At 47.7% G+C, this 26,741-nt stretch overlaps 1 protein-coding gene across 2 annotated transcripts in view; it reads left to right on the forward strand.

Moving 5' to 3' along the window:
• Window positions 1-5,687: 5,687 nt before the first annotated feature.
• Window positions 5,688-26,741, forward strand: part of ACSL1 (acyl-CoA synthetase long chain family member 1) — a 72,322-nt gene continuing 51,268 nt past the window's right edge. The window contains exons 1-2 of one of the 2 annotated variants that reach the window (XM_060001208.2): window positions 5,688-5,821; window positions 26,456-26,682. In XM_060001208.2, the coding sequence (XP_059857191.1) occupies window positions 26,488-26,682 (195 nt within the window). In that variant the 5' untranslated portion in view covers window positions 5,688-5,821; window positions 26,456-26,487. Of the gene's footprint in view, window positions 5,822-16,653; window positions 17,460-26,455; window positions 26,683-26,741 lie in introns of those variants that run through there. The other variant, XM_060001209.1, reaches the window with a different exon arrangement.

Genomic DNA, 26,741 nt, shown 5'->3' on the forward strand with positions numbered 1-26,741 from the left:
GATGGCCAAGAGGCACATGAAAAGCTGCTGAATATCACTAATTATTAGAGAAATGCAAATCAAAACTACAATTAGGTATCACCTCATGCCAGTTAGAATGGGCATCATCAGAAAATCTACAAACAACAAATGCTGGAGAGGTGTGGAGAAAAGGGAATCTTCCTGCACTGTTGGTGGGAATGTAAATTGATACAGCCACTATGGAGAACAGCATGGAGGTTCCTTATAAAACTAAAAACAGAATTACCATATGACCCAGCAATCCCACTACTGGGCATATACCCAGAGAAAACGATAATTCAAAAAGACACATGCACCCCAGTGGTCATTGCAGCACTATTTACAATAGCCAGGTCATGGAAGCAACCTAAATGCCCATCGACAGACGAATGGATAAAGAAGATGTGGTGCATATATACAATGGAATATTACTCAGCCGTAAAAAGGAACGAAATTCGGTCATTTGTCGAGACGTGGATGGATCTAGAGACTGTCATACAGAGTGAAGTAAGTCAGAAAGAGAATAACAAATATCGTATATTAACACATATATGTGGAATCTAGAAAAATGGTACAGATGAACCAGTTCACAGGGCAGAAACAGAGACACATGTAGAGAACAATATATGGACACCAAGGGGGGAAACTGGCGGGGTGTGTGTGTGTGTGATGAATTGGGAGATTGGAATTGACATATATACTCTAATATGTATAAAATGGATAACTAAGGAGAACCTGCTGTATAAAAAGATAAAGAAAATTCTAAAATTCAATAAATAAATAAATAAATATTTTTTTAAAAAAATGAAGATAAAAACAGTAAAAAAGAAAAGAGAGATAACTAATAAGAACCTGCTGTATAAAAAAATAAATAAAATTAAATTAAAAAAAAAGAGACACATGCACCCCAATGTTCATTGCAGCAGTATTCACAATAGCCAGGTCATGGCAGCAACCTAAATGCCCATCGACAGACGAATGGATAAAGAAGATGTGGTACATATATACAATGGAATATTACTCAGCCATAAAAAGAACAAAACTGGGTCATTTGTAGAGAAGTGTATGGACCTAGAGACTGTCATACAGAGTAAAGTAAGTCAGAAGGAGAAAAACAAATATCGTATATTAACACATATATGTGGAATCTAGAAAAATGATACAGATGAACCGATTTGCAAGGCAGAAACAGAGGCACAGATGTAGAGAACAAACGTATGGACACCAAGGAGGAGAGCGGGGGGCGGGGTGGGATGAACTGGGAGATTGGGATGGACATATATACACTAATATGTATGAAATAGATAACTAATAAGAACCTGCTGCATAAAAAATAAAATTCAAGAATAAAAAAATTAAAGAAAAGAAAGCAAAAACTAAAAGCAAATATACCATACTAATGTTAGATATTAATAATAGCAGAAATTGGGTGTGGGGTTTATGGAAATTCTGCAATTTTTCTGTAAATCTAAAACTGTTCTAAAAAATAAATTTTAGGACTTCCCTGGTGGTGCAGTGGTTAAGAATCTGCCTGCCAATGCAGGGGACACAGATTTGAGCCCTGGTCCAGGAAGATCCCACATGCCACGGAGCAACTAAGCCCATGCGCCACAACTATTGAGCCTGTGCTCTAGAGTCCGCGAGCCACAACTACTGAGCCCATGTGCCACAACTACTGAAGTCTGTGTGCCTAGAGCCTGTGCTCTGCAACAAGAGAAGCCACCGCAATGAGAAGCCCGCGCACCGCAATGAAGAGTAGCCCCCGCTCACCACAACTAGAAAAAGCCCGCGTGCAGCAACGAAGACCCAACGCAGACATAAATAAATATTTTTAAAAATAGAGATTATTTTAAATAAATAAATAAACTTTAAAAAAATCTCATATAAAGAAGCAATTAATGAGTATGCAGCCAAAATGGTAGGGGTAAAAACTTATTATAGAGCTCGGAAAAAATTGATAAAATGTTTAGATTTCTCCTAGTTTTTGTGAAGTGTATGGTGTTATAAAGTTTTAAAATTTGAAATTTATTTTTATTTCTTGTTTCAATCTATTGAAACTTTCTATTTTGTATTCAACTTTGTAATTTTCTTAATGAGGCCCCCTAAATTACATAAACTTCCAGTTCCACAAAACCTGGATCCATGCTCGTTTGATCATGTGTGAATAGTTAGAAAAGTATGTCCAGTTCAACAACTGAGTACGTACTGTGTGTAAATAGCATGCTAGGACTTGCATAGGCGTGTGGGGTGGTGGTGGTTTATGAAAATAGGATACAGTGCCTGCTCTCCAGACACTTACAGTTTCATGGGGGAGACGGTTATATGTCTAACGTAGATGTCTACTGATGCCAACCCTTTCTTTAACCATCCACCTCCCAAGGTCTGGAAGTAAAAGCACATTGGCCATTATTACTTACTTTATTTATTTTAGCTGTGCCGGGTCTTAGTTGCATCACGCAGGATCTTCATTGCGGCATGCGGGATTTTTTAGTTGCGGCATACAAACTCTTAGTTGTGGCATGCATGCGAGATGTAGTTCCCCGACCAGGGATCAATCCTGGGCCCCCTGCATTGGGAGCACATAGTCTTACCCACTGGACCACCAGGGAAGTCCCAGCCATTTTTTTTTAATTGTTCATACATTTAAAAAAAATTTTTATTGGAATATAGTTGCTTTACAATCCAGCCATTATTAACTGATGTGGCTTAGTTCAGAGGACCATGCTCAAAAGCAACAGATGTAGACGATTAATAATCATCACAACTTCACAGGGGGCAACTGCAAGTGAGGGCTTTGGAGACAAGGCCATTGTCAACCTGCCCCTCAGCTTGTCTCCAAAGGATGACTTTGACTCACTTTAGCTTCTCTAGAAGATTGATGTAGATTTAGATCTAGCTGGAATTAGCCACAAAATTCTAATCAAGTCAAAATGTAATGGGGGTGAGAACAACTGAGAAGACTCAAGCTTCTGTTAGGAAATTCGTTGCACTGAAACATCCAGTTGGCTCTTGGTCGCTCAGGTAGAGAGTCTTTTGGAAGAAATAAAGTAGAAAAGAGGTTTGAGACTGGATTCCTACTTCTACGCGAGTCACAAAATGGAACCCCCAGCTGTGGAGTCTGGAACTTTCATTTAATGAGAAGACTGAGGCCAGAGGATGGCAGTCCTTGTGACACCCTTCTAAGGTCCGTACTCTTAATCTCGTTTTACAGAGGATGGAATGGGGCTTTATGCAGGTTGGCCCAATCCCAAAGCCTGTGTTCTCAACTTCTGTGCAATACTGCCACCCATCATGTCTATATCTGATGGTCACAGGACAACCCCATAAACTGTGAAAGTTTTTGAAATGATTACAGAGCAAAGGCTTTTTAAAAAGTCTTTGTGACCACCTAGAAGAGTGGGATAGGGAGGGTGGGAGGGAGATGCAAGAGGGAGGGGATATGGGGATATATGTATATGTATAGCTGATTCACTTTGTTATACAGCAGAAACTAATACAACATTGTAAACAATTATACTCCAATCAAGATGTTAAAAAGAAGTGTTAGTGCCGAAAAGGACCTGAGAAATTATTTCTTCTAGCCCCCTTAATTCCTGAGGGGAAACCTGGACTTCTGGGGAGTGAAGTTGCTTCCCAGCGTCACAGAGTAGCTTCTGCCAGCGGGCTAGGAATCGAGATGCAATCCCCGGTTGTGTGCCGGTCCCGGTCTAGAGCCTGAATTAAGGGCTAGAACCCAGGGACAGGCATGCTCATTAGGAGAAAAGTGTCCCTGGAGAGGGAAGGGATAAGAGGAGGCAGCCAATGACAACTGTGACATGTTATGGGTGGAATTGAGGGCCCCCCCCCATTTATACGTTGAAGTATTAACCCCTACCACCTCAGAATGTGACCTTATCTGGAGATAGAGTCTTTACAGAGGTAATCATGTTAAAGTGGGGTCATTATTGTGGACCCTAATCCAGTTGGACTGGTATCCTTATATGGAGAAATCTGGACACAGGCACATATGGAGGGAGAGCCACACAAAGAGACATAGGGAGAGGACGGCTCTAGAGAGAGGCCTGGAACAGAGTCTCCCCACACAGCCTTCAGAGGGAACCAACTCTGCTCTCACCTTGATTTTGAACATCTAGCCTCCAGAACTGTAAGACGATACTTTTCTGTTGCTTAAGACACCCAGTTTGTGGCACTTGGTTATGGTTGCCCCAGCAAACTAATGCACCACAGACCTTGGGAAGCATCTGAGGAGGCACCGTGGCTGAAGGACCGGCAGGAGAAGTCAGGGGGCAAAGGAGGGGCTGAAATGATGAAATTATGGGTGCGGAGAAGGAGACACAGGCAGAGATCTAAATCCAGGATTAGCAAGTGGAAACCCATACAAACGAAAGTGGAGTCCATTTTTTTCTTTTAAGTGGAGAGTCAAGATCTAGCAGATCTAGATGAGAAGGGAGCCTAGGAGAAGTGAGCTGTTATAGAGGCCACCGGGGTGTGGGCTGCCTCACCATCAGCTTCTGGAGCAGTGAGAGAAGCCCAGGGGGAAGTCCTTAGGAGATTATCGTGGAGTCAGCTGCAGTCCGCTTTGAGGTCTCCGTGAGCACAAGTTCACCAGAATGTTAAGTACAAGTACACTTGCACGGCCTGACTATTATGGACGTGCTCTGGAGGCCGACTGCCTGAGTTCCCAGTGACTTTTGCCCTCACTAGCATTCAACCTCTCTGGGCCTCAGTTTCTGAATCTGAAAAGGGAATAATGACTGCACCCACCTCATAGGGTTATGATGAAGATTCAATAAAATAATGTGTGTGAAATGTTTCAGTAAAAGTTATCTGTCATTATTAGAGGTGTTTATTACAACAATAATTCTTCTCCTGCCTCCAATTCCAAGCAGTACTAGATAAGTGCCCTCCACGCACTGCGGGGCACAAGCGCCACTGTAACTGGGACCACCGGTATTAGAGGTTAAGGATACTGGCAGGCCACAGGTGCTAAGAGGAAAAATAACATTTGGGCTCCGAGCCTGAAAAAAATTGCGTTGGCTTCTGAAAGCCCCAAATCGGCATCGCATGCTCGCAGACAGAAGTCCTCACAATAGCACAGCCAGGACTGAGCAGTGGACAGGCCACAGGAATTGTCAGGTGAACACCGCCCTTGAGCGATGTCGAGCATGCGCTCTGCTCCACCTATACCTGGGCTCATCTGTCCGGGTTGCTTCATGTCCAGGGCTCTGCAGAAATCCAGACGAGAGCCTTCCCAGCCAGGGAGTGTGGCGAAACTCTATGTGGGGGCTGTAGTGAAATCAGGTTAAAAGGGGTTACGCACGTCGCTGCCAACGAAAATAGGAAAGGAAAGTCCTCGGGCCCCCAGGGCCCCTCCCTGCAAAAGCCCCCTCCCGCCAAGGAGTCAGCGGGGCACGCGGTTGCGGGTGGAAAACGCAAAACGGCGTTTCCCGGCCGCCGCAGCACCGCAGCCTTCCGGGCTGAGCCACCACAATTTACCCCTTGCCCTTCCTCGGACTCATTATGAAATCCACGGCAGTTCGGACGACTAGAGATACGTGTGCCCCGGGACACTCCGTGCCCTCCCGGCATGCGCGCGACCAGACGGGAAGGCGAGCACGCGGCGGGCGGGGCGGGGCGGGGCCTGAGGGCGGGGCGGGCGCGGCACGAGCACCCGCCGCAGCCTGGCTCCAAGGCGGCGGGGCGTGGGGCGTAGCCAGCCACGCAGTGGCGGCGGCCCCCTTAAATAGGATCCGAAGTCGGCTCGGGGTCAGCAGTGGGCTGCGGTGACAGCCGGCGGTGCACGGCCGAACCTGTGGAGGAGGTGAGTGCTCCTGCCGCGGGGAGCCGCATCCGTGCCCGCTGCGGCGCCGGCGTCTCGGCGGGGCGCGGGGCTGAGGCTGCCCTGCCGGCCCGAGCCCAGGAGGTTGCGGCCGCAGCGGAGGCACGCGAACAGGGCCTCGGCTCGCAGGGACGTTCCGCTTTTCCGGCCTCTGCCGCGCAGCTCCTCGGGTTCCCGCCGCAGCGGAGGCCTCCGGGCCGCCCTAGCCGCCGCCGCTTCCCGTGCCGGAGCCGGGGATGCGGGCCCGCAGCTCCCCTCGGGCGGCGCGGGTTTGGGGCTGGTGCACAGCGTGGTGCGTGTGACGCGCGCCGCCGGACCGGGTCCTTGTTTGTGTGGCGGCGGGGACCGGCCCGGCGGGAAGCCGGACCCGGAGCTGCAGATACCAGGCGATGATTCGGCGGGGCCGTGACGGTGCTCTCTGGGCCGCGGCCTCCTTCCTGCCCCCGTGGCGGGGTTTCAGGCGCTCTCGGACCGCGCGTGGAAGCATCGGAGCAGGCGGTCTCCCAGCCTCGGCGTGACGGTGGCCCCTGCGCGCAGCGCCCGCGGGAGGGTCAAAGGCAGCATCAAAAGTCTGTTGCCACCATGTGGAAATTCTCGCGGTGCTTGCAGAGGAGTGCCCATATCCGCTGCACATGGCCGTGATGGAGTCATTTAAAGAGCCTGGCATGTTTTGAAATTAGGAAGCAAAAATCATGTTATCTATTACCTTGTAGCCTAGACGGTGACTTGAATGAACAAAGAGCCTGGCATGTTTTGAAATTAGGAAGCAAAAATCATGTTATCTATTACCGTGTAGCTTAGACGGTGACTTGAATGAACACGTGCACGAGAACCGAGAGACCAGACTCCTTCCCCACCCCACTCACTTTCAAGGTTATGGAGCTTAACTAAGACCGTTATAAAAGTGCCCTTGCCTTTGAAAGTTCAGACTTTTAAGCTTCTTGTTGATGCAGGAATATACAGAGTGCCCTAACTGTTAATATTCTTACTTTTATTTTTGACCTTTGCTTAGCATAAGAGAAACTGGTTAAATTTCAGTTTCTGACACAGATTTCACCTGTGATTATCTCAGTGTAAACAATTATTTGCTTAACACTTAACAAACAAAAAGCCAGTCAAAACCTCTGGTTTGATGCAGTTTTCAGATGGAGGTGGCAGGTTAGATTGGCTTAAAACTTAAAGTCTGAGTTGACAGTCTGGTTGGGTGGGCTTGAGAAGGTGGGACTTTCACCTTCGCTTGCCATCAGGGTAGAGCCAGTCCTGGGAGACTTTTTTTCTTATTCTGACTCAACTGGGAGAATCCCTTCCTAGTATGAAACTTGACTCCTCATTTGGAAAAGACTGCATTAGACCAAAGTCTTTCACAGCTAAAATTCTGTGACTAGAAAAAGCAAACCCTGAAGAGTAGCACACTTCATACCTCCCTCCCCCACTTAAAATAAGATAGACGCATCATAGACCATGTGTTACAGATTTCTGTTTTCTGCATTTGCTGTAGAATGAAAAGGCTTTTATTAAATCGCCCTTCTCTCACAATTATAAGCATGTTGACCTATTTCCTTCCCGTCTCTGTTATGCATAGTTTGGCAGTATTTTTATTATCGTTGTGAGCAGCCTGACTAAAAAGAATCTCTGGGCTTTTAAATTTGGGGCATTTAAGACATAGATACTTGTGACAAAGGCAGGTAGAGACAGGTGTCTGTTTATATCACAAAGGTCAAGTGTTCATAACTGTCTCTGCTTCTGGTTGAGCTTTGGAATAGCTGACAGTGTACCGCATGCCACAGTGTCCTGCTTGATATCCAGGGCTGGTTACATCTTTGGTTTTTGATGTAGCTGTCTTGTGGAAGTTTGGAGGAGGGCCTGGGGAAAGATCATGTTTTGTCATTACAGCTGGGGATTTCTCCTCTCTCCCTTCAAGTTTCACTTTCCTGGAAAGAGGGAGACTGTAGGAATAGTAGTAATTTCTAGATGTGATACTCAGTAACCTTGGGGGAATAGATAATTTTTTAAGGTCGGTTGCTGAATTTATTGTGCAAATTTGCCACCTATGTCCATTATTCTTTTGCATTTACTATCTGTTATAACCAAATTCTGTCAGTGTTGACAGAATTAATCACGTTTTGTGAACAGTATTGTTTGGATGATGCAATGTGTTAGACTCCCTGTCTTAGAAAATACAAAAGAACATCCTTTAAGGCAGCTCAGAGCTGTAGTTATCCTAAGTCCTCTTCAAGCTCTGCTGTCTGACAGGCCGTGGCCAGTCAGGAGGGAGATCAAAGATGCCAGAGTTTTTATTGAAGGTTATCGGTCCAACTTGATGTGCAGACAAACACATTAGAGTCACTTTGCTTTGACACTCCTGCCTGGAGGCCAAGTCTCAGGGAACAGAGAAGGTGCCAGGGGTTGAGTTTGAGTTTCAACGTTCTAGTACTTAAAGGAGCTTTGGAGAGCTTTTAAACAAGCACAAGCCCCGAAGTCATAGCTGTACGTGATGAACTAGAAGGTAGAGGCAAACTTACCAGTGCTTGTGTCCACAACTCCATGCCATTTCCTCACCCTTTCCTCATCTAAAATGCTGAATGCCAGCTCTTAAGAAATCCTAGTTTGTGTAAGCTCGAGGTGATACATAATTTGTACCACAGTGACAAGAGAAAAGGGTCACATAATTTGAGTTCGGTTCATTTTTCTGCTTTCTCACATCCTAACATTTAGGATTTCTTAACTGTGTTGGAGGCAACACAGTTATTAGTCATAACGTTTGTGGAATCAAGAGGGAAGGAGAAATATGACACAGCCTTCTCTGAAATTTGGCCGGCTTGGAGGGGTGGCACTTTCTTTGGCCAAAAACTTAGCTGGGGGTGAGGACTCTGTTTCCCTGCTGCAGAAGAATACATGTGGCTGGAGGCCAGCGTCTTGTCTCTAGAATCTAAGATTTCAGGCCTGGTGCCTCCACGTAGTTTTCAAGTTCTAAATAAAATTTGAAAGCTGTCTAATATCTAAGTCAAAACTATTTGCCTCAGAAAATCTGTATGTATAAATAAAATTATATGTTTATATAAATACAGTATACAATAAGACATCATTTTTATAATATATACATTTAATGTTGTAATAGGAATCTATGCTTGTTATAGAAAATTTGTGAACTATAAAAAATAAATCTGGGAGTTCCCTGGTGGCCTACTGGTTAGGATTCTGGGCTTTCACTGCTGTGGCCCGGGTTCAGTCCGTGGTGGGGGAACTGAGATCCTGCAAGCTGCATGGTATGGCCAAAAAAAACCCCCAAAAACAAAAACCTCTCTTCAAGAGATTGAATATTAGTAACATTTTCATGTATTTCCTTTTGGTATTTTTCCAGATTTTTTTAAGCTTAAGTGTATATTTTTAATAGAAGGTAAAACTTTTGATCAATTTTAATCACCTAAGTTATATCGTGAACAATTTTTTTCATGTTACATACTATTGAAAAAAATGAGTTTTGAAGGTGACTGCCTTCTATGGTTTACGGGATGCGCCATAATTTATTCACCTTTCCCCTATCGTTGGATATTTAGGAACAGCTGTCTATTTCAGAGCAGTTCACCAAGCTTCTTACGTATTTCAGTATATCTTTTTTTTAAGTTTGGGCAAGTTCTGCTTTAAAATTGTTGAAATTGACAATGATTTGGAAATTATTTTTATTAGTGTATGGTTTTAATGGACTTTTGGGTTCATGTGTTCTAGTCAAAAGCTGTTCAAATAAGGATTTCATGCTTTGGAAAGGTAAGTGAAAAGAAGTTAGGGCATCACAGGAGGAAATGTGGGCTGCCTTTTGCACCATTTCCTCATTCTAGAGGGACTTCTGATAAATGTATTATCTGTCCATTTGCACACTTATTTGGCCGCTGTAGAAGTTGGCACTTTCCCCACAGGTTTGTTGTGGGAAAAATATCCATATACGTAAGGCCAAAATGCCCTGAGTACCATTTATTCTTTTGTTAACCAGAGTAAAGAGAAAGTTCCTGCAGGAGCTCGTTTCTCCCTCCAGGCTCAGCTGTCAACTGCAGAGCAAGGCAGTGTCAGCTGAGTGGACAGGATGGGGGGTGATGACAGCTCATAGAGCCAGGCACTGTTCTTGGTGCTTCAGATCTGTTAACACATTAATCCTCCCACCTACCCTGTAAGGTAGGTCCTACTTTTATCCATATTTTACGGAAGGTAAAGGAGCAGGTGCAGGGATTAAGTCTCCCAAACCAGGGTTTGAACCTCGGCAGTTTGGCTTCAGGGCCGGAGCGCCTAATGGCTTGGCTCTGCTTCTTGAACTTGAAGGGTTCTTAGTCCGGGGGGGCCTGGAAAGTTCTAGGTTATCCGGCAAGACTGAGGACAGAGCTGGTTCTTCTTCCGTATCATTGCTCCTTGGTCATCCCCTGTCTCATTCACACGCTGTCTTTACTACCAGCGGGCTGAAACGACAACAGATTTTGATTCAGCTCCATTCGGCGAGTGATGAGATCACTTGTTACACAGCTGTGACGTTCTAGAAAATTAAAGAGTAAAAGGCTTTGCGTGCCCTGGAAGTTAGTCTTGTTCTAGATCGCGCTGGAGACTTTTAATAGACAAGAGAATAGAATTGTGGATTTGCAGGGTTTGAAGGCACAGAGGTATAGTCCAGTGGTTATGGCCTCCTTTCCCCAGAACAATTTTAGGCAGAACCCCAATATATGAAATAAATAAAAGCAGGGCTGCCATGGTTTAAGGAGGGAGGGGTGGGAATCCCAGATCACAGAGACTCGAGACGCGGCTGCTTCCTCACCTCTGAGACACTCCAGCGCACCCCAGGTTCCCTGGGTCCCTGAGCCTAACTCACTCATCGCCCGATGCAGTACCTGGTGCAGGAGAGGAGGTGACTTACCAAGGTTACACACACTGTGTTCCCCTCGGGCCGTGACACACATGGCGTTTGTCCCTGGGCCCTATGCCTGTTCGAGGAACAGCTGGACCTCGGGGTCATCCTTGACTTGTGCCCCAAGATCCTGCCAGTCAGCAGGTCCTGCTTATTCTGTACCGTGCTGCCCAGCACACACACATTTCTTCCTTTCATTGTCCATGTCACTGCCCTGATCCAGAGTCTGTCACCTCCAGTTTAGACAGCAAAAGTCCTTAGTTAAAAAAAGAAGGGGAGGATGATGACTCTTCCTAACACAGAGTTCGGATCGAATCCCTCCTCCGCCCGGAAACCTTCCAGGGCCCCTCTGGAAGGCCCCAAGTCTTCACGTAGCTTGGCTCTCGGGGGCTTCTGGGGTCTGGTTCCAACCTGCTGTTTCCCATGAGTCTCCCAAACCACCACGAGCTGGGACTTTTTTTTGTTTGTTTTGTTTTGTTTTTTTTGCGGTACGCGGGCCTCTCACTGCTGTGGCCTCTCCCGTTGGCGGAGCACAGGCTCCGGACGCGCAGGCTCAGCGGCCACGGCTCATGGGCCCAGCCGCTCCGCGGCATGTGGGATCCTCCCGGACCGGGGCACGAACCCGTGTCCCCTGCATCGGCAGGCAGACTCCCAACCACTGCGCCACCAGGGAAGCCCAAGCTGAGACTTTTGGAAAGAGACTCTGGTGGCACAGGGTTGAACCAAGGCCTCTGCACCCATTACTCTGTCTTCCACCCAACTCACCGTCCCGTGCCCTGGACGAGCCTCCCGGGCCTGTGTGCCCACCGTCCCCCGTCTGCAGTGACGTTCTTCATCCCACCCTCGTTGCCCATCGCTCCACTCTTCAGAGGCACTTTCCCCAGAGGGACCGTCGCCGTCCTCAGACTCCACATCACTCACTGAAACCCTCGGCTGACAGCAACTGGTGGTTAAAATGATGAAACACTCCCATTCCGGTTAGAAGACAGCTGCTACCCCAAGAGCCCTCACCCCTAATTCAGAAACTGTAGAGTTAGCGCCTGGCCGGGGAGGCTCTCCTGAACCCTGTTCTGGTGGTTGGCCTCCTTCTTTTCCAGTTGCTTGGTGCCAGGCTGTACTGGTTACCCCGCGTTTTGAGCGCCCCCCAGCGCCCTTCCTTTGCCTCTTCGTACGCGCATAGCTCACTTCCGCACTAGGTCCCCCAGCCACGCCCTGAGCTCTGTGCATTTAGGAGACCTAGTCACCGTTGTTTCTGTTTTCAGCAGCGTTTAACGCAGGGCCTCGCTGCCAGTAAGTGCTTAGTGTTATCTGATGATTGATTGAGACCAGGAGACATTCAGATGGACAGATGTCTCATAGACGGTGTCACTGACAAGAATGTACATTTCATCGTTCCAGGTTTGTATGTTATGATCCTGTGCAAGGCTTAGATCTTGTAGCTGAGATCAAGGCGTTGAAAATCTCCGGAGGCGCCCCAGGCTGAGTAGCTGGCAGGGACCTTGCTGTCACACCATCCAACCAACCAGCTCACCGGGGAGGGACCCGCAATGCAGAGGGTATGCCCAGCAGCCCAAGCAGGCTAGATGCCGGAGGCGGTGCCGGGCTGTGTTTCCCCTCCTGGCATGAGTCAGAGAATAGCACGTCAGACTCCAGGGCCTCTCTGCAGGGCACGCAGGGACTCTAGCTGAGGTCCCGGGACAGACCGCCTCCGATGAGCCAGGCCCTTAGCCTGCCGGGGCCCTTGCCTAGAGTCTCCTCCCTCCAGAGCAGCCCGCTCAGTCCGCTTGGCCTCGGCACTAGCCCGGGTGCCTGTGACGTGTGCTGTACTGCCCTCCCCGGCACGCTTCTTTCCATCACAGGGCGACGCGGAGTATTTTTGTCTCCCCCTGGATAGAAAGTCCGTGCGCAGCTTGGGCCGGCACTGTTACCCTGCGTCCTGGGCGCCGCAGGCTTTTGCAGGCGCTCCGGTTAGCAGTTGTATTTACCGCTGCCCGTAGTCGGGAACTGACAGAGACTCTAGCCAGGCAGGTGACAGAGAGGAGGTGGGGCGCTGGTCTCCAAGATGGGGTGCATGTGCCCCAGGTTGGGGAGACCATCTATAAGGGTGCAGGTGGATGTATTAGAACTTCTGTAGATATTTATTTTTTAGCGTTCTTTTTAAATTCATAATTGTATGTTTCATAATGTTCAGAAAATATTTGTACATGTATACAGTTTATAAATAAGTGCATCTACATATCAGGGATACATTTACTTATGATTTTTGATGCATTGTCAGAAGTTTAGAGAGCCAGAAAATTAACTCCTTCTCTGCCACCAGTAGGGCAAGACCCCTCCAAATGCCATTGTTAAAAGAAAGGAATTTGTTAGTTAAGGGGGGATAGACACTGCTTTGTGACACTGGGTTGTGATTCGTGTCAAATTAGCCTCTGACTTTAGGAGAGCCAGGTTAAATCTGGAAGATGTTTTGCCTTTGGCCAAAACTTGACAATGTAGAAAGAAGCATCTTTAGGACAAGGATTTCATTTTTTTCTGTTTTATTCATTCACTCCTGTGCGTCAGGCAGTGCTTGATGTAGAGTGGGTGCTGCCTAAATATTCTCAGTGTGTACATATGTACCTTTTTCTTGCAGGACAATTAAATATCATGCTGGGTTGGCCACTTCAAGTCAATATTTGAGTTGGCTGTCTTTGTTTAAACCTTTGGTCAGTGGCAGGTTACAGCATCTGTGCCCGTTTTACTCCTCTTAACTAAGTTCTCAAAGCTGTAGGATCGTAGAGCTAAAAGGATCGTAGAGCTAAAAGGATCGTAGAGCTAAAACGGGCCTCAGAAGTGTCACTTGAATGATAAGAAGTTTGGGATTTCCTTTTAAATTGTTTTTTAAGAATGAAACAATGCTGACAAGATGTTGATCATTATTGAAACTGAAGCTGGGGTTATTATGGGTACATGGTGGCTTCTTATACTACCCTGTATACTTTTGAATAGATTTGGAAATTTTCATAATAAAAATTTAAACAAAACATAAAGGGAAAATAAAGACCCCCAACTAGCGTCACCTGTTCCGAGGAGGTACGGCCAGATGGGACAATCTCTTTTTTTTCCCTTCCTTCTTTTAAACACTGGGTCATTATTCTATAATCCTCTGTAACTGGTTAGATTCGTTTTGTCTTTAGCTTCCCCAGGGCTAATCACCTCTTATAGTTACCTGAACTCTGGGTGTAACCCTCGCTCACCGAGGCCTCCCTCATCCCTTCTCACACAGTGAGCCAAATCCTGCTTGAACCTTTTCTCTGTTTCTCCTGTCGCTTTCCTGCCGCACCACTGACGGTGTCCCCAGAGCTGAGATCTGTCAACGCTCAAAAGTGGATTTCTTCCAAGTTTGGGAGTAGCTGGCCTTGCTCTCTCTCTGGGTAGAAATCTGCCTTTTATTCTGTGTTCCACTCACCCCTGCTTTGTTAGCCATTTCTCTGGTTTATCTGTCCCTTTGGAACCTTGGTCTGTTTTCAGAGGTGTAAGTATCTCTACCCAACCTTGTGTCCCCTCAGCCTGCTTATCCAGGTCACTGACATTTGCAACCTCTGGGAGCTGCAAGGGCTGGTCCTGCTTCCCTCTGGCTCCTGCACCAGCTTTGCTCAGACTGCCGCCAGGCTGCTCTCCTGGGAGAGAGGCGTGTCGGGGCCTCTGGTCTATGTCACTGTTGTCCTTAACCTACCCGCCACCCCGAGTGCTGCCAGCACAGCCGGGCCTTGACGTTTCCCCACCCCCAGCTGCCTCTGCCTGTTCCTGTCTGGCTCTCGGCTCGCTGGACTGCCCTCCCTCTGTGCTCCAGCCCATACACAGTGCTTTCTCCCCTCTGGCTCCTGGAGCCCAGGGCCCTGAATAGTTTGGTTAACTCCTGCAGGTGCGTTAACTCCTGCAGGTGCGTTAACTCCTGCAGGTGCATTAACTCCTGCAGGTGCGTTAACTCCTGCAGGTGTGTTAACTCTTACAGGTTAGGGCAGACGGTGAGAGCTTAGATATATATTTTCTGGGAGGGGCTTTCACCCCATCTGTCACTTTGCTGGAAGGACAGGTTACCACCCAGGGCCCTTTCTGGAGCAGGTGAGAAATACATAAATACAGGAGGAAATGAACTGACCTGACCTAGTTATAGCTTGTTTATCTTGAGAAACTAAAAAAAAAAAAAAAAAAAATACAGCAAAGTACAAAGAGTAATAAAACCATAAAACAAATACCCATAGAATTGATGGGGGCTTTTTTTCTTTTCTTTTCTTTTTTTTTTTTTTTTTTGCGGTACGCGGGCCTCTCACTGTTGTGGCCTCTCCCGTTGCGGAGCACAGGCTCCGGACGCGCAGGCTCAGCGGCCATGGCTCACGGGCCCAGCCGCTCCGCGGCATGTGGGATCTTCCCGGACCGGGGCACGAATCCGTGTCCACTGCATCGGCAGGCGGACTCTCAACCACTGCGCCACCAGGGAAGCCCTGATGGTTTTTTTTAACAATGGGCTGTTTTCTTTTTATGTCCTTCCATCACCCGGAGTTTCTGGGTGGGTGGGATCCTGTTATTTAGTCCCAAGTGCCAGGACTGCCCGGCCAGCTTTTGCCTCCTTGAGCATCACCTTGGAGATGCTCTGTGGTGTTGGAGACAGAAGGGGCGGAGCTTCCCTCTGTTCCCCCTCCCTTCCTTGTCCCCCGGGGGCCTGCGCAGGCAGCAGGGGGCTGGCTCAGGTTTTGCAGCTCACGGGGCACAGCCAGTACCTGGACAGAGAGCTCCGTGCCTGTGGGTCTAGCGTTCTTTCATGATTCTGTTCTGCCCCCTCCCATAGCCACTACCGGAAGTTGCTAGCTTTGGACAGAGCATCTGAAGGGACCCCAGGACTTCGGTGCCTTCTCTGTGTGCAGCTGCTCAAACAAATGGACCTCCTCCTGGTCCTGAGGCCCTTAGAGGAGGGCCCCTGCCAGCTGGGTCCAGCCCTGGTCATTGTGAAAGACGTGGGTCCTGTTTCCTGTTCGATTGTTGTCCCCTCCTCTCGGGGAGCCTTCTGCTTCGGGGTTTACTTTGTGGTTCATTACATGCCAGGAAGGTAGAGAATCTTTTCTTCTGGATTGTTTAGTGGCCACAGGAATTTTATTTCTTCTCCAGCTATTATCGTAACAGGCTCTCCTTGTGTTGCCTGACTGCCCCATACCACGGTGTCATTCTCTGTGACATGCAGGCCCCCAGACGTAATCAGGACCCTCCGTGTGCCCAGATCAGCTGAAACAACATGCCTGTCAGACCCACTGATGAGCGGGAAGCCTCGCCTGCAGGAGCCTCTTCTGTCTTGGTTCTCGCAGAAGCCTGGGCCCAGCCTAACAAACAGCCGCCCGGTCTCCAGCCGCTGAAGCAGAGCCGGCGGACTGTGGGTCTGCTCTGTCCAGGGCCGTTCCCTTCTCTGGCTCTTCCTGAGAAACAGCCCTGCCCCGTCGTGACTCGTATCTAGATACCACTTAACAGTAGTGAATCGCTGTTTGAAGACCAGTGGAAACATCTTGCTTCTCTTCGGAATGTTTTTTTTGAATGGAAACATTTCCTCTTAAATCCATGCCACTAAAATTTCACCCTGACAGAGAGGCTTTTAGGTGACCTGCATATCTTCACCAGGCAGGGCCTGACTATAATTATCGTTTTCCCAAGTGGATGTGCCTGACAGGTCTCTGTATCTGTGTTGAAGAGAGAAGGGAGGAGAGCTGTGCTTGGTGGTTTTTTTTCTCTCTGGGGAATGCTGGACAGGTCCTGCTTCGAGCATTCCTTGCATCCCAGATGGCCACCCACCCATCCACGCCCTGGGCCTTTCTAAGGGCTCCTCACGCGAGCCCGCCATTGTGTTCCAGCCCCTGGGCAGTTTCTGTGGTTGGGAGGATTTGCTTTCCTTTCAGAGATAAAACTCACTTACAGAAGTTGGTGGCCAGCCCTGGGGTCAGGCTCTGGACTCAGCCCTTCCGCTGGCATTGGCTGTTCTATTTAAGAAAGGGGTTTGCTGTCTTGTCTTCCTCATGGGCAGCCTTGATTTGTTGTAAACTAACCTGCAATCACATGTCTGAATGGATTTCTACAAAGGAGAAGTGAGGACCCTTGCCCTTAGATGACCTTGGGGGTGACATCATACATAAGTGAAAGAGTTTGAGAAATAGGCAATGGGAAGATGGGAAAATGGACATTCTGAGGTAGCCTCTCAGTCAGTGGCTTACCATCCTGTCTGCTGGTTTGTTTCTTTCCCCTTCAGGTCCCCTGGAAGGTGCTGCTTCCTCCCAGCTCACTGCCTCATAGCAGCAGCGAGGGTGCCAAGGGAAGATGCTGAAGTTTGGAAATGGCCTGAATACCCGCTTTCTCTTTGGAGAATCACAGCTCTGTGTACACATCTTCCAGAGGCTTGCAGTAGAGAACTGGGCAGAATCACAGAGGGTCGTTCATGACTCAGGAGATGTTTAGGAAGCACCTGTTCTGGGCAGGGCACCATGTTAAGCACTGAGGGCATCTTGAGACGGTTGGGCCAGGGCTCTGGTCCATGAGGAGGGGTAGCCTCTCCCCACGGGAAGCATACACTCGCCATAAGCGCAAAACAGGAGACGCTAAGGACCACACGAGGGCTACAACTAAAGCATTCCTGGAATTCAGAGGAAGGACTCCCGGCTTCTGACTGAGTGGGTCCTGTAAGAATTTATTCGGGAAAGCAGCCTCTGGCCTATTTGGGTAGGATTTGGACATTTTTTTTTTTTTTTCTGGCTGCGTTGGGTCTTCGCTGCTGTGCGCAGGGTCCCTCTAGCTGGGGCGAGCAGGGGACACTCTCCGCTGCAGTGCGCAGGCCTCTCATTGTGGTGGCCTCTCCTGCTGCAGAGCACGGGCTCTAGGCGCGCGGGCCCCAGTGGTTGTGGCTCGCAGGCTCAGTAGTTCTGGCTCGCAGGCTCTAGAGCACAGGCTCAGTAGTTGTGGTGCACGGGCCCAGCTGCTCCGTGGCATGTGAGATCTTCCCGGACCAGGGCTCGAACCCACATCCCCTGCACTGGCAGGCGGACTCTCAGGCACTGCGCCACTAGGGAAGCCCTGGACATCTTAAAGCAGGACCAGGGAGGAGAGCTGTAGGTGAGGGGGACTGCGGAGTGGGTTTGGAGGCACAGGGACCTTCTTCTGGGCTTTGGGGGGCTTGTACGGTGCAGCAAGGGCAGGGGTGCCTAGGAGGAATGGAGGTGGCGTGCGCTGTGACACCTGCCTCCGCGGCAGCCCTGAGGCTGGGTTGGCAGGGGAGCCCGGAGGACAGGGGGAGAGGAGGGATCGCCCTTCCACTTGCGCCAGGACGAGGGCCTAGAGATGCCTCACGGCCACCTCCGCACTTCATGGCTCCACCACCATTCTCCAGACTCCAAAACTCACCTTCCAATTCCTTCTCTTTTTTCCATTTATATCCACTTAGTTACTGAATCCTGGTACATATTTTTTTTTCAGTGATTAAATTTTTTTAAATTCTGGTAAAATATGAGTAATATAAAATTTACCATTTTAACCATTGCTAAGTGTGCAATTCCGTGGCGCTAAGTGTGCAATTCCGTGGCGTTAAGTGTGCAATTCTGTGGCGTTAAGTGTGCCATTCCGTGGCGTTACGTACATTTCCAGCGTTGTATAACCATCACCACACTCTAGTCCAGAATTTCTCATCTTCCGAAGCAGAAACTGTACTGTGAAGCAGTAAACCCCCCACCCCCGTGTGTCTTTTTCTGTCTCCATGATTCACCTATTTTAGGCCCCTGGTATAAGCAGAATCGTATGGTATGCGTCCTTTTGTGTCTGGCTTCTCTCACTTGGCATAACGTTTTCAAGGTTCACCCACGTCATGGCGTGTATCAGAATTGCCGTCTTTTGTAAAGGCTGAAGAATATTCCATCGTGTGCATGCACCGCATTCTGTTTATCTCTTCACCTGTGGGTGGACATTGGGGGTCACATCCCAGCTTTTTAAAGCCCTATGTGTCCTCGCTTTTTGTCATCCTCTGCATTGTGTCCCACCTTTGTGTAGATTTGAATCACCGTGTGCCTGGGTGCCAGCACTTGCCTCTTAAGGTCCAGTGGCCTTGCCCTCAGCCCAGCCTCTAGTCCTGTTCTTATGTGGCGCTGGGGAGGGACTTGACCTTCCCCGCACGGTTTCCTGGTCTTTGCATTGACAGTAACAACTCCGTGCAGTGAGGACTGTTACTACACGTGCTCTCATGGGTGACTGCTTCGCACCGGCCTGACACGTGCTACGTGCTTCACTCACAGTGGCCTCACAGACATCGTAACCTCACGCTGATTTCCCCAAACATCTTCCTTCCCATCTCCCGTGCAGCTTACCCTGTCATGCGTTCCGGATTAACTTGCTCCAAATCCTTGAGCTGAGGTGGGGAGCTGCTTCTCATCCCCGGAGCCTGAAGTTACGCTCATTTTCTTAGGCCACACTCACCTCCTGCGTCCACACACAGCTCCCCCGAGACGGTGTGATGGTGTCCACAGTTTCTTTTGCACCTACTGGCACCTTGTTATTCTCTATTTTCTGTCTGTATTGTTGTTATGCAGTTTACTTCCAAGCCTCATGAATGGCGTCTGCAAGTTTTCGAAGTTTGTACCCCCAAGTGGATATTAAATCATGTACGTGTCCAATAGAAGGTGAGGTTTTCCCAAACCCTCTTTCAGTCCTCACGTTAAAGTCTTACCAAGCCTTTCACGCTACAGAGTGCTCTCTCGGGCACTTTATTTTGAACAACATCAGTAGAGGGGCACCCAGTCTTTTTTTTCATTTATTTATTTTATTTATTTATTTTTGTTTGCGTTGGGTCTTCGTTGCTGCACACGGGCTTTCTCTAGTTGCGGCGAGAGGGGGCTGCTGTTCGTTGTGGTGCGTGGGCTTCTCATTGCGGTGGCTTCTCTTGTTGTGGAGCACGGGCTCTAGGCACGCAGGCTTCAGTAGTTGTGGCTTTCGGGCTCTAGAGCGCAGGCTCAGTAGTTGTGGCGCACGGGCATAGTTGCTCCGTGGCATGTGGGATCTTCCCGGACCAGGGCTCGAACCCGTGTCAATGCAGGCGGATTCTCAACCACTGCGCCACCAGGGAAGCCTGGGCACCCTGTCTTGAAGCCACACCTGCCAATCCAAATCTTGGGTTCTTGTAAAAGTCTAAGGCAAAGAAATTGAATGCTGGCTGGGTAATTACTTCTGGGGGTTGGACTTTACAAAGGCAAGCGTTGGATATTATTATAAAAACCTTTTAAACATCAGTTTAAAAAGCAGTGAAGTATGTGGTTTAGTTATATGAATATGGACCCATAGGACAGATTTTTTTTTTTTAACTGTCCTAACATTATACAGATGTGGTCCTGTGACCTGGGAGAATTTTTGCAGTGGTAGCTGCAGATGGGAGTTCAAAAAATGCTTCCACTTAACCAGCTTAAATGGAAGAGAAAAATGTGAAGATAGGCCACAGAAAACTGTTAATCCTCAAAATGTGGCTTTGGAGATTCTGAAGACCCTGTTGGAAGAAGCATGTTCAAAGACTTTGAATAAAATATTAATGAAATGTGAATAGAAAACCAGTAAATATTTCTAAAGTAATGTATATTGTTGTGTGACTTAAATATATGTATAGCTTGGTGAATACAGAGACTGTAATAAGCAGGCATTTGACCAGTTTCATCTGATCCCTAAAAGTTGATCTGTTCCAGTTGGGCACGTTATATTTAGAATCTCTTTATTTTGGGATGTATGTGATAGTGGTGGCTGGTGGCCAGTGTGAACGGGTGAGGCCTGGCCCTAATCTTACTGGTAGAAAGTCAGTCTAGCCCTATACTTGCCTGTGAAAGCTTTGTGTCCCGCTCTGGGACAGCTTTAAGGAGATGGGCAGGGAGTGCTTGAGTGTAGAATTACTCAGCTTGCCTCAACTATTTCAATAGAACAGTTTTCTAAAAACAAAGCATCTCCGCTCCCTTTGTCCTTTTAAAATCTTCTTGGAAATGGAACTGGGGATCCACACACAGAATCACTTTAATGAAAATTAGGCGGCTTTAAGGTTTACTATGCTTCCTTGGGGAGGAAAGCCCCAAGGCGGCGGATGGGGATAATTCCCTGTGGAACTACTTGCTCCTTGTGCCTGGGATCCCTGAGTGACCCAAGTGGTCCTTGTCCTTCTTGTGCTCCGGATGAGGAGATGGTCCAGGGGCAGCGACCGCCGTCAGGAATTCCCCCGTGGGATGGGGTTGGAACAGCAGACCTGGGCACCTCTGTGGAGCTTCTGTAGCTCCCACTCTCTGCAGGGAGCCTGACTGCTCCTTCGGTTCCAGAGGGGATGGTTCAAGCAAATCTAGCTTTAGGTACTTTGCCAGCCAGGGTTAAGGAGCAAGAATCCAGCGGGTCTGGAGAGGCCCCGTTGAAAGAACAGCACACGGTCTGGCTGCTGCTCTCTTGTTGCTCTCGAGGCTGAGCTGTGCCCAGCTAGTGCCGGACACAGAGGGCACTTTCAGGCCTCTGTAAATAGCCTGTTGTGCAGGGGAGGAGGTGGATAAAGAATGGCAGCATCTCGCCAGCTTGGCTTTTTGCTACTTGAAGGCGAGACGTCAGGACTTCTTCATTTGCTGCTGCCGGGGCAAGGGTACTATTTGTGTGGGTTTGTTTGAGGGCTGCATTCCTGGTGAAATAGTCCATCAGACCGCTATTATTTAGCTGGATGAAAGCTCGAGGAACTTTAGAAGGAGAGAAACATCCAGCTCACCCATTTGGGGGATTTATAAATGACACGAAGAAAATAAAATGCTAATGTAAGTATCTGTTTGCAGAATCGCAGGAGCTGTGCGTGCGTGTGTGTGTGTGTGTGTGTGTGTCCATAGAGAATGATGCCCTTGTGAGTCACCTCTGGCTCTGAGCCACTTTTTTCCTGGTGCAAACGGAATGGTAAGAGGTGACCCTTTGTGTACAGTGGGCCTTGAACCCACATGCTCCCAGGCCAAGGTAAAGGGGTGAATGCTAGCGGTTCTGTAGGACATGGAGAGTGAGATGGATTTCAGATGGCGAGCTCTCCTAATACTGTGGCGTGTGAGTGCTGGAGGGACCTGTAGAGGCCGCCTGCTCTCATGGTTCCTAACCTGGGGTGTGGGCTGTGGGGGGCTTGGGAGCCCCAGGTGCAAACAAGCACGTGCATGTTCTCAGTGGAGCGAGTCAGCGGCCCAGCACAGGGTAAGAATTGTTCCTGTAGAGGAAAAAGCATGAGTTTAGTTGGGTTGATGTCCCGGTCTTGGGAGATACCTTCCGGAAGCCTTGTTAAGTGTCCAGCCTCTGTTTCCTCATCAGATTTTATATTTTGATGTTTAAGTGAGACACACGATGTGAAAGCCTTTCCAAAACACCACATTGATGCTAATTGTATCATTTAGCTCCTCTTCCCAAAGTTCGGGCAGATGGGTGCCAGGATTTCTGTTTTCTGACAGTCATGCAGTCCAGTTTCTATTCCCCTGCTCGTACATCTATTTCTACCCAGGTCTATTTAAAGGCGTCCTCTGCTCTGGTTCTTTGCAGTGAGCTTGTGCCAGGTTTCCCCCACCATTGGAACACTCCCCGTCATCCTGTGGTTTTAGACTCCAGCTTTATAGGAATTTCAAAAGACTCAACTGAGCGAGCTCACTTTCTGTCGGTGTGAGAGTAGCTATAGGGGAGGAGGAGCTGGCTGCCAGTAGCCTTGTGTGTGCAACAAATACTGGCCGCTTAAGCCGGCTTAAAAGCCGACTGAATCATGTTCTTAGCAAACAGCACCATGATTATATGCCTGGGCTATAAAAAACTGCCTGAGATGGTGATGTGGAAATTTAAGAATTAGGAAAAAGATTCCAACTAGAGCACCGTTGGAACAAGCATAAAATCTGGGTTTTAACCGCTTGTTGCAAGTACGTGAGTCTTGATACTTCTTAGAGACCTGCTGGGACTGTCTTAAGACGTGGTGTTTGTGTTCAGCTGGAGCATTGAAAGGCTATTTATTGTGGCTAATTTTCTTTGAATGTAGGTCTGCCTCCATTTCTAAATAGCCCAAGTGCCGTTTCCTTAAGAGCAGTTAAATGGCAGGGAAAAGATTTATAACGCTCCCCGTTCACATCGAAGAGTTCTCCCTTACGTGGATCTGCGTGAGGCATTGCCTGCGTTCTTCCCTGTGTGGACTGTAGTTCTCCCATGGACAGCATTAGCCCATTTGTTCAGCAAAGTGGACTGGCAGCTCGCTACCTGGCTGCCAGCTAAAAGGCATGAATTAAACTGCGATAGCTTGTCATCATCACCCACGAAAGATAAGAATTTAGCTGGATTGAAATCCTTAGTGTTACGGATTAGTACCTAATAAAATGTTCTTGCATGGGTGCTACTGAATCAGCACTTTTCTGTTTTGTTTTGTTTTTTTTTAAGTTTTCTTTCCTAAACTTATTTCTAGAAATAGACTTATTTCTTTCTTAGTATAATGCTACCGAATCAGCAATTTTCTGGGTTTTGTTTTGTTTTTTTTTTTAAGTTTTCTTTCCTAGACTTACTTCTAGAAGTAGACATTTCTTTCTTAGTACAATGCTACCGAATCAGCCATTTTCTGGGTTTTGTTTTGTTTTAAGTTTCCTTTCCTAGACTTATTTCTAGAAATAGACATTTCTTTCTTAGTACAATGCTACTGAATCAGCAATTTTCTGGGTTTTGTTTTTTCTTTTTTTTAAGTTTTCTCTCCTAGACTTACTTCTAGAAATAGACATTTCTTTCTTAGTATAATGCTACCGAATCAGCAATTTTCTGGGTTTTGTTTTAAGTTTTCTTTCCTTATTTCTTTCTTAGTATAATGCTACCGAATCAGCAATTTTCTGGGTTCTGTTTTGTTTTAAGTTTTCTTTCCTAGACCTATTTCTAGAAGTAGACGTTTCTTCCTTAGTACAACGCCGTCTACTTGTAGCTTGCCTATTGCTGATGCTGAATATAATAGAATATAAAAAATTAATCACTTGTTTATGACTGTGTTTGTTTCTGGGGGGATGATTTAATATTCTCACACAGGGATGTGAGTCTGTTGAACAACTCCTGTAAATTCGCACGATCTAGGTTTCATGGAAATGACTTCAGGGACTTTGGGGAGAGAGGAGGGAAGGGCAGGCTTGTGTGTAATAAATAGGGTGGGTACCTCCCATCCAGACTCGAAGTGCTGTGGGGTGATGCAGACAGCCAGATGATTGGAGGGAAAGGCAGGTGTGCACACTGTATGCATAAGGTTTCTGCGCAACCGTGGGGTTGCAATACTGTTTGTGAAATCTGACCGCTCGGGGCCAGTAAGACCTGGACTTGATTTGTCTGCTTATCCTCGAGGTCTCGGTGTAAACATCCCCTCCTCAGAGAGGTCTTCCCTGATCACTGGATCTTAACGGTGCTAACACTTACTCCACCTTGCAGACAGATACTGCTTGTTTATCTCCCCCACTAGCTGGTTAGCCCGTTGAGAGCCCAGACCAGCTCATCTGGCACTTTCTTCCCAGCTCCTAGCCCACACAAGATGCCCAGATTTGTTGAATGGCTGGGGTAGTTCAGTTCGAGTTATGAATTCATCTAGAAGAAACCTGCTGTCAGTGTACCGATAATCAGTTACTTTCTTGATCTGTCTTATGTCCGTTTGACATGACCACCCAACATCTGATCGTTCATTTCAGTGGTTTTAAAAAAAATATGCCCATTGTCTCTCCTTGGGATGCTGAGCAGAAAGAAAACAGTGTCTGTCTTCGGAACTGGCACCGGCATTGACACTCACTGGTCCTGTCCCTGCCCAGTGGGGTGACTGCGCCCAGCTTCTCATTGGCCTATCCTCCCCTGTCTGTTCTCTTGGGAAGTCAAGTACGGATTTTGTCTGCTAGTTACCTTTAGCCCAGTGGGCAGCAGCACAGGACTGCGCATGTGACGGATGCCCTGAGAGACCTTGGCAGGCTGGCTAAGCACCGGGTGAGCACGTCCACCCCCTACTCCGCCCCTACCCCGCGGCCTAGTCTGTTTCTGCAGTGGTGTGTCACCCAGCAGCCAGCTGTTGGTGGCACAGATGGTCAGTGGTTTTATAAGTGCTGGTGCTTTCTCTGCACAGTTATGACCTGCAGAAATGCACTTACCTGCTCCTTCTCCGTTGTCATGTTAAAGCTCAAAATTGTCTGTGTGTCTGTGTGTGTGTATGTATGCCTACACGGGGCTGTTGTAGCACAAGATTGCATTACATTGCCTCCTAGAGAACTGACGGCCAGTGAAAGCCCCTGATATTCTGCAGCTCTATATACGGTGATGAAGATTTAAATTTGAAGAGGATTTCTATATTTGGAAAAAAAAAAACGATTTTCAGTCTTGGAACCTAGCTGTTTAAAAAACATAAAATAAGGAGCTCAAAAATACCGTCTGAATTAATGATAAAGGTTAACATGTCGCATTGCCAGGCAGTTTCTGAGAAAAGTCTTTCAGATCGTTTCCTAGGATTTCCTTCCCTGTACTGCCAAACATACTTTAGAGCAGTTATTCATCAATAATTTTCTAATTAGAATTATTCTTATTTGTTCTCTGTACTGCACATTAATTTTTACATTGATATATATATATATAAATTGTTTATAATATTCAATTTGAGGCTTTAATATATATATGGGGCTGTTCATCTGATTTTCTTCTGTGTGTTTTGGCTTCTTAATTTTGTATGTAAACTCCTCGTAGTTGTGTCATCTTTTGTTACCTCTGTCTCTTACTGTTCTCCATGCAGGACTAATCACAGAATGTCGATAGAGGAAATAATAATAATGCCCAACGTGGATTGAACACATTGTGGTGCCTCACACCATTCTAAGCTCTTTATGTGAACCATTTAGTCCTTATAAAAGCCCTATGAGATAGGTGCTGTTTTTATGGTTGAGGAAACTGAGGCACAGAAAGGGCAAGTGATTTGTCCCCAGTCATACAGCTGATGAGCTGGGGGGGGTGGGATTTGGCTGTAGAATCTAGGATCTTAAATACTATTTTGTACTTTCTCTCAAATACTATGCTATAATCTCTCTAGATATTTGCTAGATAAATATCTCTAGATATTTATGCACACCCTTTTATTATTTATTTTAGCTATAATAGCTTGAGGAATATAAGTGACACTGTTTTGTTAGCGTAGCCAACGCCAGTTTCCCCTGCGCTTATACGGCTGCTTTTGTGGGGAAGGTGAGGGGCCCACTCAAAACCCGGCTTGGTCTCTTTCACCAGCTGGGGAGCTTGTGCTGAGCTTTGTCAGAAGAAATGGAAACTGATGGCCTTCGGGTGGTTCGGGCTACTTTCTGCTCTCTGTTCTCCCCATCAGCTGTGATAATGAGAGTTGAGTGTGTTTGATTAGGTGGAAGAGAACAAGAGAGAGAATATAAGGCAAGAAAATAGTAACTTATGCCCCTTGGAACATTATATGGCAGGAATTCTGAGTGACTGAATCTTTTTAATATGGTCAACGAAAACTTTACACAAGGTGATAGAAGTAAAACGAATTCCTAAAATGTTTTTAGAAAAATGAGATTTGACAGCCAGGAAAAGACCTGGACCATCAGCCTGTGGCTTTAATGCCCCCGATTGGTCAGCCAGCGTCGAGCTGATGATCGGCCCCGGGGAGTCTGGAGCAGCATCGCGCCACCCTGGAATGAACGTGACGTTTTTCTCTCTGGCAGATATCGGTGTAGGGTGCTACCAACCCAGGACGATGCAAGCCCACGAGCTGTCCCAGTTCTTTCGGATGCCAGAGATGGTTGACTTCCGGCAGTACGTGCGCACCCTTCCAACCAACACGCTCATGGGCTTCGGTGCGTTCGCGGCGCTCACCACCTTCTGGTATGCCACACGGCCGCGGGCCCTGAAGCCACCGTGCGACCTGGCCATGCAGTCGGTGCAGGTGGCGGTAAGTGGAGCCTGGCCGCCCCCGGGCCTCTGCCTCTCTCTCCACAGGTTCCAAGCCCC

Source organism: Delphinus delphis, chromosome 21 (assembly GCF_949987515.2).
Source record: "Delphinus delphis chromosome 21, mDelDel1.2, whole genome shotgun sequence".
Taxonomy (NCBI): Eukaryota; Metazoa; Chordata; class Mammalia; order Artiodactyla; family Delphinidae; genus Delphinus; species Delphinus delphis.